This window comes from Odontesthes bonariensis, chromosome 4 (assembly GCF_027942865.1).
Source record: "Odontesthes bonariensis isolate fOdoBon6 chromosome 4, fOdoBon6.hap1, whole genome shotgun sequence".
NCBI classification, from domain to species: domain Eukaryota; kingdom Metazoa; phylum Chordata; class Actinopteri; order Atheriniformes; family Atherinopsidae; genus Odontesthes; species Odontesthes bonariensis.
The window spans coordinates 24,115,073-24,126,452 of NC_134509.1; the positions used below are offsets into that span (position 1 = coordinate 24,115,073).

General features: G+C 40.7%; 1 protein-coding gene across 2 annotated transcripts; it reads right to left on the reverse strand.

Annotated features, from left to right (window-relative positions):
- Positions 1-298: 298 nt before the first annotated feature.
- Positions 299-10,124, reverse strand: gprc5bb (G protein-coupled receptor, class C, group 5, member Bb). 2 transcript variants are annotated; one of them, XM_075463558.1, is made up of 5 exons: positions 9,639-10,124; positions 7,857-8,964; positions 2,842-2,954; positions 2,662-2,744; positions 299-2,515 (listed from the first exon to the last, which is right to left on the reverse strand). In XM_075463558.1, the coding sequence occupies exons 2-4, from the start codon at positions 8,962-8,964 to the stop codon at positions 2,700-2,702; spliced, it is 1,266 nt and encodes a 421-aa protein (XP_075319673.1). In that variant the 5' UTR covers positions 9,639-10,124; the 3' UTR covers positions 299-2,515; positions 2,662-2,699. The 2 variants fall into 2 exon arrangements, with proteins under 2 accessions (XP_075319673.1, XP_075319672.1); XM_075463557.1 differs by having other exon boundaries at positions 299-2,744.
- Between the last annotated feature and the right edge of the window lie 1,256 nt (positions 10,125-11,380).

The window sequence follows — 11,380 nt, forward strand, 5'->3', positions numbered from 1 at the left end:
TGTTTTCAACAGCTAGGGTTAGCTCAGCTCTTACACGTTTAAATTAAAGTTTTTCGGACTATGAGGCCCTTTTTACTGGGTTGGCATGAAAGGGGTGAGACTGTTTTGTTGAACGCTGTGGTCAATGTGAAGACTAAACTTTGAAACTCAAATCTGCAGCTGCTAATTTCCCTCAATATATATATATATATATATATTTATATATATATAAATACAGTGCCTTGCGAAAGTATTCGGCCCCTTTGAACTTTTCAACCTTTTGCCACATTTCAGGCTTCAAACATAAAGGTATAAAATTTAAATTTTTTGTGAAGAATCAACAACAAGTGGGACACAATCGTGAAGTGGAATGAAATATATTGGATGTGTCAAACTTTTTTAACAAATAAAAAACTGAAAAGTGGGGCGTGCAATATTATTCGGCCCCCTTACTTTCAGAGGATCTCTGAAAAATCCAATGTTGTCCCAAATGACTGATGAATCCACCTGTGTGTAATCAAGTCTCCGTATAAATGCACCTGCTCTGTGATAGTCTCGGGGTTCTGTTCAAAGCGCAGAGAGCATCATGAAGACCAAGGAACACACCAGGCAGGTCCGAGTTACTGTTGTGGAGAAGTTTAAAGCCGGATTTGGATAAAAAAGATTTCCCAAGCTTTAAACATTCCAAGGAGCACTGTGCAAGCAATCATATTGAAATGGAAGGAGTATCAGACCACTTCAAGTCTACCAAGACCCGGCTGTCCCTCTAAACTTTCATCTCGAACAAGGAGAAGACTGATCAGAGATGCAGCCAAGAGGCCCATGATCACTCTGGATGAACTGCAGAGATCTACAGCTGAGGTGGGAGAGTCTGTCCATAGGACAACAATCAGTTGTTCACTGCACAAATCTGGCCCTTTATGGGCAAGAAGAAAGCCATTTCTCAAAGATATCCATAAAAAGTCTTGTTTAAAGTTTGCCACAAGCCACCTGGGAGACACACCAAACATGTGGAAGAAGGTGCTCTGATCAGATGAAACCAAAATCGAACTGTTTGGCCACAATGCAAAACGATCATCACAAGCTCATCACCCTGAACACACCATCCCCACTGTCAAACATGGTGGTGGCAGCATCATGGCTTGGGCCTGCTTTTCATCAGCAGGGACAGGGAAGATGGTCAAAATTGATGGGAAGATGGATGGGGCCAAATACAGGACCATTCTGGAAGAAAACCTGTTGGAGTCTGCAAGAGACCTGAGACTGGGACGGAGATTTATCTTCCAACAAGACAATGATCCAAAACATAAAGCCAAATCTACAATGGAATGGTTCACAAATAAACGCATCCAGGTGTTGGAATGGCCAAGTCAAAGTCCAGACCTGAATCCAATCTAAACTGTGGAAAGAGCTGAAGACTGCTGTTCACAAACGCTCTCCATCCAACCTCACTGAGCTCGAGCTGTTTTGCAAGGAAGAATGGTCAAGAATTTCAGTTTCTGATGTGCGAAACTGATAGAGACATACCCCAAGCGACTTGCAGCTGTAATTGCAGCAAAAGGCGGCGCTACAAAGTATTAACGCAAGGGGGGTAATATTGCACGCCCCACTTTTCAGTTTTTTATTTGTTAAAGACACATCCAATAAATTTCATTCCACTTCACGATTGTGTTCCACTCGTTGATTCTTCACAAAAAAATTTAATTTTATATCTTTATGTTTGAACCCTGAAATGTGGCAAAAGGTTGAAAAGTTCAAGGGGGGCGAATACTTTGACAAGGCACTGTATAGATATATATAAACACAAACACATATTTGAAAAATATAGAAAACACTGACATTTTGATCAAATGCTTTACCTCTTAACTGTGCTTTGACATGCAACTCAAACAATCTTGAATTTCACAACTCTGAACTTCACTGATAAAGTGAAAAAATCCCTACAGTAAACACGGCAGAAATAGTATTGCAGTATTAAATGGCTTAACATATGCTTATTCAAAGACTGTCCACGAGGTGTGGACCTTTAATTCACCCTTTGAAGCCATCTGATATTCCAACCTCTGCTGAATGTATGGCATTTATTGTGAACACATATAGGAAAATTTGCCAAACTGATCAGCAGCACTGATACTGGAATAAAGATAGATCGAAAATCACTATGAGAAACCCCGGAATACAGAGGACAAGCAAGCTTTGTTGGTATGTGCTGGTAATTTACATTAAAATCCTAAAGACTGAGTTTAAGGAAAGAGCAGTTTTATGAAGTAACATCACTGATGAGCAAAGCCAAATACGTAATACGGCTGCTTGTGTTTACTTCACTAATTGGAAATCCTCTTTGTAGCTCAACTTTCTCATGGTCCTCTCCTTCAATACTAATATAAGTCATATTTTAAATGACATCAGCATTCCTTATGTGTTCATCACGTTGTTTACATCTTGAAATGCATGTGCTGATCGGAGTAATGCACAGTAATAATTGTCACTTAGCTTTTCAGCTTTCTCTTCCATCTGTTGTGATTTTACTTCAAGTCTGCAAGTAAGGAGGCATCCAAGTAAAGGTAATCAAAAATACTATACGTTTGTTTTTAAAATGTAAAAGTTATAAATGTGCGCAGAAACACAAACACATTAAAATACTTTCTGCTTCTTAGGCAACGGGAAATTCTTCTAATTCACCACAAATGGAGTGTATCCTGTTGACGACTTGCTCCCCGTTACCATAATCTTCGCCCAGTGTAGTTAATTGGGGCGGTGGGCATCTGCAACGGATAAAAAGAATATTGAGAAGGTGCAATCACTTATTTACTGATTTAGAGACTCTCAAACTTCCAGAGTGTGTATTTCTGTCATACTTACTGTACCACCATTCATGACTAAAGCCATTTCGGTGGGTTGGTAGACATGACCTCTGAAGGCGATGCCAGGACGGGCAGTCCCATGGTTGCTGTGGTACGGTCCGCTTCGAAGGGCTGACGGATCAATCAATGCAAAACACACATGCACACACACAAGTTACAGGTGTAATTCAAGCTAACAGATGTGACATTAAATCATACCTCTTCTATCATTAGGAGGCACAAAAAGTAAACAAAGATCACCCAAATAAAAGAATGAAAAAAGTACAGTATTATAGGCTTATTTATTGCTAAAAAATTAATAATGACTGCAACTTAACGGCTTCATTAACTATTGTCTAGGAAGGAATGGCAGAAAACAGGTTTTGTCTTTGTCAACATGAATATATAGTTTTCTGATACCTGACTGTGTCTAGATTTTCCATGAGACTAGGCTGAACTAATACAACTGCAGGAGAAAAAATATACAATTTTGGTTCTGTAGTTTAGTTATTTCAATACTTCTGTTTTGCATGTTTTTGTTCATTTGTGGGAGCATAGTGATATTGAACACAGAGTCAATATAGCAGCCTTTCACTCAAATATCACAGGGTTACAAAACTCTTTCTCTCAAAAGATTTCTCTTGAACTTAAAGGTGGGGTCTGAGATCTTGGAAAAACGGTTCCTGCAAGCTATATTTTTGAAAATACACAACCTTGCCTCTCCCTTCAGCCCACCCCTCGAAACCATGCCTTCAAAACACATGAACGAGTCACGAGTCTGTGAACGCGCAGGGGGGAGGGGGGAGGGGGGCTGACGGTTGATTGGCGTGTCAGAATCCAATAGAAGTAACTCTCATCATTACTTCTATTGGTCAGACATTTCCTCTTGCTACAGCCTCTACAATGGACTAAAATATTTCGTTTTTTTTCCAAACATTCTATTTTAGTGGGTACAATGGGGTCGTGAGGAGGTTTTCAGACAATATGATAAAAAATGCTCCAGAAAACATCACAGACCCCACCTTTAATATGTTGATGGGGTTGTGTTGAGGTGGCAGAGGGAGTCGTTTGTTTTAAAACACTAAGGTGCTGTTTACACATACCCGGGTATTTTGATAAACGAAGACCTTTCCCTTCGTTTGTGCCTTTCGTTTACACACAAACGGAGTTTTTTCCTCCGAAAACGAAGCTAAAAAAAAACTCCAGCAAAAGTGGAGATTTTTTAAAAACTCCGTTTAGCGTTTGTGTGTAAACTGGTTGAAAGAGACAAAAACGGAGTTTTGGGAATGGAATGAGGAGTTGTCGTCATAGTACAGAGCCCCGCCCCTATCCGCCATGTTGGCAGGATGCTAGCGTGAAAACGCCATTCTCTCCGTCCATTGTTTATCTGGCAAGCATGGAGGTACTAGCAGCATTTCTGTTGTTGAGAGCTATACTCGCTTGTGTGATTTTGAAAATTGCAGTCATACAATGTATTGAACAACAAAGACATTTTTCACGGCTTTAGCAGTTTTATAGTCCAGCGCAACGTGTAAAAGTAGCTCAGTCTCGCTATCAGTCCACACACATGAGCCTGGCGCCATATTTTCTTCTTGAAAAGGATCCGGAAGTTCTTCCTGTCAGCGGTTCTCTATTAGGCTTCTGATTGGCTTGTGTGGAATTCTCATTGTTCTAACACTGCCACCGTCAGGCTTGGCGTAATTTAACAGCTCTTGATAGCGTATTTATGCAGATCAATGTAGACGTGTTTTTTTTTAAAAACGGGGCTGTGTGCACCTAGTTTTTTTTTGCAAACGAAGGTTAGAAAATATGCGTTTATCAAAATACCCGGGTATGTGTAAACAGCACCTAAATGAAGCAAAATAATAGAATTACTCTACATCTTTGCCATTTTATGGCATGAGGTGAGTAATTTTATGTAAAATAACATCTAGATATACTGTATAATGTGAAGAACAGAGAGTTGTTTTTATGGCTTAAAATCAATGGTGGGAGAAAGACTTTAAAATCCAAGGAATGGCGACATGTTTTTCCCTTTTTTGTGCTTATTTCAGCAAAACGATGTTAAACCACATTCTGCATGTATTACAAGAGGATGGCTCTGTCACGAAAGAGTCCATGTGGTAAACTGTCCTGTCTGCAGTCCAAACCCCTTCAAAACATTACAAAGCACTTTTTTTTAAAAAAAGAAGGTATTTAACTGATAAGCAGCTGAAATCTTATATCAAGTAAGAAAGGGAAAAGACTTTGGTGATAAACATATTCTGTTACAATTTTTAACAGGTTGCTGACAACAAGTTAAAAATGAACAAGATTGTATATGCCTTTACTTAATTACTTAAATGTTTAATTTATCTTCAGATACCAACTGACTTGTGAAAATTCATGTGAAGAATACTTCGTGTCAGCTGTTCGGTGCCTCTTTCGGTTAAATCTGGGGATTTGACAAACCTGCACGCATGGCTGTAGTGCTTAGTGAGGTTTCTTTTTGTCATCCTGCTGAAAAGAATCACTAATTTTTGTTAAGTTTTGTGGTTTTGTTAGATGTGGGGAGGATAAACATTAGTCTACTTGAGATGAATAAGCTTGTCTCGACAGTAGTTGAAAAAATATTACTACAATTTGATATGACAGACGGGGGGAGTTCTAAGTGTAACGTATGGTACATCATCTGTTAGGGGAACCAACAGATCCATAAACCCAAACTATATAAATCCTTTTGAGTCTTGTGTAAAGCTTGTGATATGACTTTCTTCTCAATGTGACCTGTTATCATCAGCCATACAGTGAAGTTTGTATGTTTGCTTCTGCTGCCTTCATTCTTTGTTTTTCCTGGTTCATCAAATCTTAGCTCTTCATCTGCGCATCTGGCTTCAAATAGAAATAGAGCAATCAAAGTGAAATGACTCATGATTCTCCCTGTCGAGCAGCCGGGTGGATAATCAGGCATTTCATGAGGTGTAACTGGCTTTTGGATAAGGAGCTAAATGGTAGCCACGCTTTCAGTAAACAAGCCTATCTAGTGTTCAGGGTGGTTTATTCATTTGAATTAAACTGCATTTGTAATTCTATTTAGAAATGCATTTTAATTATTTATCTTCTTAATAATACATTTATATAATTAATTAAAGTCATGTTAGTTTTATCAATCCATCGTTTTTATACATTTGTGCTTAAATGTTTCAAATTAAAGGTTAAAATGACTTACAGCCATGTGTAAGAGAGAGTATATCCTATGTTACTTCTAAGGTTTTAGGTTTAAGGATGATTTTTTTAAATCTAAATAATCAAGTCCTTATTAGATCTTAAAATCAGATGAATGCAATCTCCATTTAACAACAACACGTATTATATCACATGATTATTTGATTATTTACTGATTGAAAACTAAGCCAAAATGCAGAAACAGTGTGGGAAAAAACAAGTACACCCTGACTGCTCCCATAAGTATTTAGCGGGTAAGTAGCAGCCATAAATTATGTGTTATCACATCTATAACAGCAGTTTGCTGTTCTGAAACATTCAGGTGCGTGTTAACACAATGCCAAGGAGGAAAGACATCAGCAATGATCTTAGAGAAGCAATTGTTGCTGCCCATCAATCTGGGAAGGGTTATAAGGCCATTTCCAAACTATTTGGAGTCAATAATTCTACAGAGAGAAAGATTATTCACAAGTGGAAAACATTCAGGACAGCTGTCAGTCTTCCCAGGAGAGGACATCCCAGCAAGTTCACCCCAAGGTCAAAACCCAAGCTACATCTCAGACTCTACAGGCCTCAGGTAGCATGTTAAAGGTTAAAGTTCACGATTAGAAAAAGACTGAAGTATGGCTTGTTTGGAAAGGTTACAAGAGAAAAGCATCTTCTCACTAAAAATAAGATGGCAGCACAGCTTAGGTTTGTAAAGTTTCATCTGAACAAACCACAAGACTTCTGGAACAATGTCTTTTGGACAGACCAGACCAAAGTGGAGATGTTTGCGCATAATGCACAGCAGCACGTTTGGAGAAAACCAAACACAGCATATCAGCACAAACACCTCATACCAACTGTCAAGCACGGTGGTGGAGGGCCTATGATTTGGGCTTGTTTTGCACTAACAAGACACTTTGGTTCATGGTTAAACCCAATTAAAATGCTGTGGTGGGACATCAAGAGAGCTGTGCATAAAGAAATGCTGCAAACCTCAATTAGCTGAAGCAATGTTGTAAAGAAGAGTGGGCCAAAATTCCTCCACCATGTTGTTTTAATTTGTATGATAATCTGTATGATAATGACAGGGAAAACACATTACATCAACACCTTTTGAATTATGGGATGTACTTAGTTTTTCACATTTTGCTTTTGACACACATTTCAAGTTAGTTTTGTTCAGTGAATTATGACACGATGTAATATGTCATAAATTGTTTTCCATCTGAGGTTGGGATTACCCAATTTTCAAACCTTGCAAGGGTAGTGATTTATATATTCTTTTTTTTTAATTTTGTTAAACATTAGAATTAAAAGAGGATGCACTTTCTTCTTCACTTGACTGTAACTGAAGATTTGAAATGTAATTCAGTTAAATTATTAGAGCACTCCTCTGCACTTTAGAGAAGGGGAGAGTGAAGACTTCCCGGAAGTGACCGGAAGTGAAGACTTCCCGGTCACCAGTGAAGTCTGTTGCAGATAACACAACATCAGATTACCTGACATACTCAAGACAGAGCTTAGTCATGATCGCAGTGTTGATTTGACAATGGCAGGCATTATAAAAGTTATTTTTGTTATCTGTTCCATTTCCATACTTCTGCTTGACATATGAAGTAGAGACACTCACCATTTTTAGAGTGTGGTGCCCCTTTTATGTTGCCCGTTGCCTAGCAACACTGAACTTAAATGCCAAGAATATTTTGTCTCAACTTAATATGTTGAAAACATTATGATATTAGTTCTGACTTACAAATGAAATTAAGATTTGTTTTACTCTGCATTCCATAATCATGCATACACACACACACACACACACACACACACATCACATAGGCCTACTTGCACTGCGCTCCTCCATTGAAAAGGCCTGGTTTTCTTGGAAGGGTTGGTGAGTATGTGCAGGGAGCTCATCTCCAAAGTGTGGTGCAGAAGAAGTGTTACTGGTGTCGAAGAAATCATCCGTGTTGGATTGTGGAGGGTTCCTCAGACATAGGTGAGACTCTGGAATTGCATGGAACAGCAGCAGAATCCAGCCCTGAATTACCAAGGCCACAGCCAGCGCCGGCTCATCCAACACTTTCAGGTCCTTTTTTCCTCCACCTGCCCTATCCCTGCTCCCCTTTACCCTCAATGTTTGGCTGCCATAAAGATAAAAGCCCAACCAAGCTACCCATAGCAATGCTGATGCCAGACTGGACAAAAAGACCCAGATGGCGTTACACTTCCATCTTCGTTTTTCACTCTCCCCTTCTCTGTCATCTTCACTGCCATCGCCTCCATCTCCTGCCAGGTCTCCGCCACATAGCACCACCCCAAGAGAGAGACCCATGGCTATGAGGAGCAAGCCAAGAGTGTAGCTGCAGGTCAGAGCAAAGTCTAAAGGTGGATATTCACAGGCTGGGTGACCCTCTCTGACTACAGTCAGCAGAACCCATTCAGCAGAGATTATCCCCTGAACCAAAGCCAAGGCCAAACCGAGTGCTGCCAGGGTGCTCCCTGATGGGCTCGTCTTTCCAGCCACCAGCCTCCTGAGCCTGACACCCTGCACCAGCAAGCTCGAGAAGCAGAGAGCGAAAAGCGGTCCCCAGAAGGCCCTGCGTACCACACAGAGCACCTGGGTCTTCCCCACAAGGAAAGCCAGAGAGATAGTAAAAAGCCCCAAGAGCGTGCCAAGGAGAAGGAGTAGAGGGCCCAGACCAGAGCGCCTGGCGGGGTCAGAAATAATGCGGAGCTTGACTATCAGGAGCACAGCGAGGACTAGAGAGGTGAGGCCACCGCTGCAGGCCACAGCCTCCAGAACAACACCCCAGACCGCCTCCAGGTCACACAGCACTCTGTAGGGGGGTTCCACATCCACACTGCATCCCCGGGGTGGAGGAGGGGAGGGATGGGATGAGCCATAGCCAATCAGTGACAGGACGCAGATGATGATAGGGCTGACGGCCATCTTTGAGAGACAAACAGAAAATAACAAAGAGAGGAGAAACAGAGAAATTAAGTAATAAAGAGAAATATAGAGGAGGCAGGAAGGGGAATGTGGGGTAAATGACTGTATATTAGTGGTTGCAGCTTCCCCATGATTCAGAACAGACTATAGAAACAGCAGCCAGCTTCTGTTAAGATCCAATAAACCTGTTGCATAATATGTTCATCTTTCAGATGCACAAAAACACACACTCACTGCACAGAATAGACCTGCTTTTAGCACTGGGTAATAGTTTCCATGGAAACGGGAAACAGCGTGGGTTGGCTACATTGCATACTGGGCTTTTGAGAAGTCGAGTTCAGCACCCTTAAATCATAGAAAACACAAAACGGTGCGCACATAAATGTATACGCGTTTGTACTTATTTGTGAGGAACCCTCATTAACCTAATGTACTCCTCAGACTCGCCCCAGCCTTTACATAACCCTAATTTGGATCTTTTCTCCAATGCAAAAAAAAGGAATACCCCAAAACAGTGGATAATTGAGGCACAAATGTGTTTTCTTATGCTATGAAATTTAAAAGAATCCTAAAGGAGAGAGATTCAAGACCACACATGTAAAAGAACACAAGCCCACGTAAAATAAAAAAACCCTAATGTAACAACACAATTTCACAAATGATGTCAAACTCACCTCAGTTAGATTCTTCACTCAAATTCTTGGTTATTGACTGTGCAGGGGTATCATAGTTTTCCTTACATAATTTTTTGGCATCACGTTAGTTATTTAAAGTGTTTTGTTTTTCCAGTTAATTAAATCCTTGAGGCAGCAGAAAAAAATTGGTTTCCATTTTGTCGCTGTCTGTACTCACAGCTCCCACTGCTTCAAAGTAGAAGATAACACACTTGGAAAAAACGTCCTGCTGAGGCAGTGACTTGTCCGGCTGCTCTAAGAAGAAGCCACAATCATGATGCATGCCTTGATACTTCACACACCCACACAATCAAATATATCTTCGGTCTCTTTCACTCTTCTCTCTCCCTCCCTCTGTCCTCCTCTTTCTATTCACTCTGTCTGCATTTCTGTGTTTCTCTCCTCGCTCCACACTGATTCTGCGGAGGTGTCAACAGAGATGCAATCCCAGCTTACTTCTGCTCACCCACACACGGGCAGTATGATTAGCTGTTGCACCTGTCTAACCAGGAAGGAGATAGGAAGTAAGCTCAGTATATAAGCATGGCAATTCACAGTCTGTCCAGTATTAGTCACTTTCTCGTCTTGGTGTAATTTCATGCTCCCACATCTTTCTGTAAATTTTTCCCTCATGCTCATAACAGTGTCTTCAGAAGTAAGTGGGGTGTCTGTTAATGATCTGAAGACGGGATTTGTTTCACAGAATGAGAAAATGGGATTTGGAAAGAGAAGGCGCAGATGATTGGTCTAAACACAGGTGAGCCTTGTGGCCATGTGACCATCCTAGTAGAGTGTTGCATAATACCTTGGAAGACATGATTCAGCTAAGAATCCCTTTAGAGAGGAATAATCTCCACCCCCTGCATGCGGGATTGCAGAGGACACAGCATGAAGAAAATCATGACAAGCAAACCCTGACAGCTAATCGAGTCAGCCTGGATCAGCGTGTGAAGCATTGGTGCTGGCAGATTCTGGTGAGCTGAGAGACTGACAGGAGGCAAAGATGGGAGAGGTCAAAGCTGGTTTGTAGCACACAATTGAAACAAAAACATATGTAGTTAAAGGAGACTATGCCTGTACCCTTCTGTGGCAGTCAAGACTACCTAATCCAAGTTATGAATTCTCACATGTATGTAAGAAATATTGACTTGGATTAAGTGGGAATAGAAAATAGATGGAATTCAGCATTGTTTGTTCTCTCATTAAAACCCTCTCTGATCACATGTTGAAGTGAAAAATCAAAACTAACTATTCACCAACATCCTGTTTAAGCCTTGATGGTGGAACTTCTTCAGGAGCTCCTTCTTGTCCAAGGTTTGACTCCTGGTCAAACTGATGGTTGCAAACTTTTTTCTCTTCGACTTCTCTCAGTAGTTCCCATAGTGAGGACAAGCCGCCTGATCTAAGGACTGCTGTGAAAATAGGGTTGAGAAGACAGCTGCTGACCTTAAGCGAAGTGATATGTTGACCAAATCATGTCACACACTTTCTAAAAAGACCACAGGAAATTGTGCCAACTTGTTAAAAAAAAAAAAGAAGGGCAGAATATGTCTCCTTTAATACATGCATGATTCTTCATCTTCTTCCTCATCCATATTCATATATCTATGAATATGGTAATGAGCTCCACCCACATCTCCACCTCTCAGTACTTTCTCAAAGCCTCCTCCATATCTGCAAAATTCACTCTGCTGCTCTCATATTGTGAAGAACGAACAGCAGTAATGATCAGGGCTGCTAAC

Coding starts and splice junctions, on each gene's coding strand:
- gprc5bb (XM_075463558.1), bottom strand. CDS start 8,964: ATGGCCGTCAGCCCTATCATCATCTGCGTCCTGTCACTGATTGGCTAT. Junction 2,955..7,856: donor AATGGAGGAGCGCAGTGCAA/GTAGGCCTATGT, acceptor TTGATCCGTCAG/CCCTTCGAAGCGGACCGTAC. Junction 2,745..2,841: donor TAGTCATGAATGGTGGTACA/GTAAGTATGACA, acceptor TATCCGTTGCAG/ATGCCCACCGCCCCAATTAA.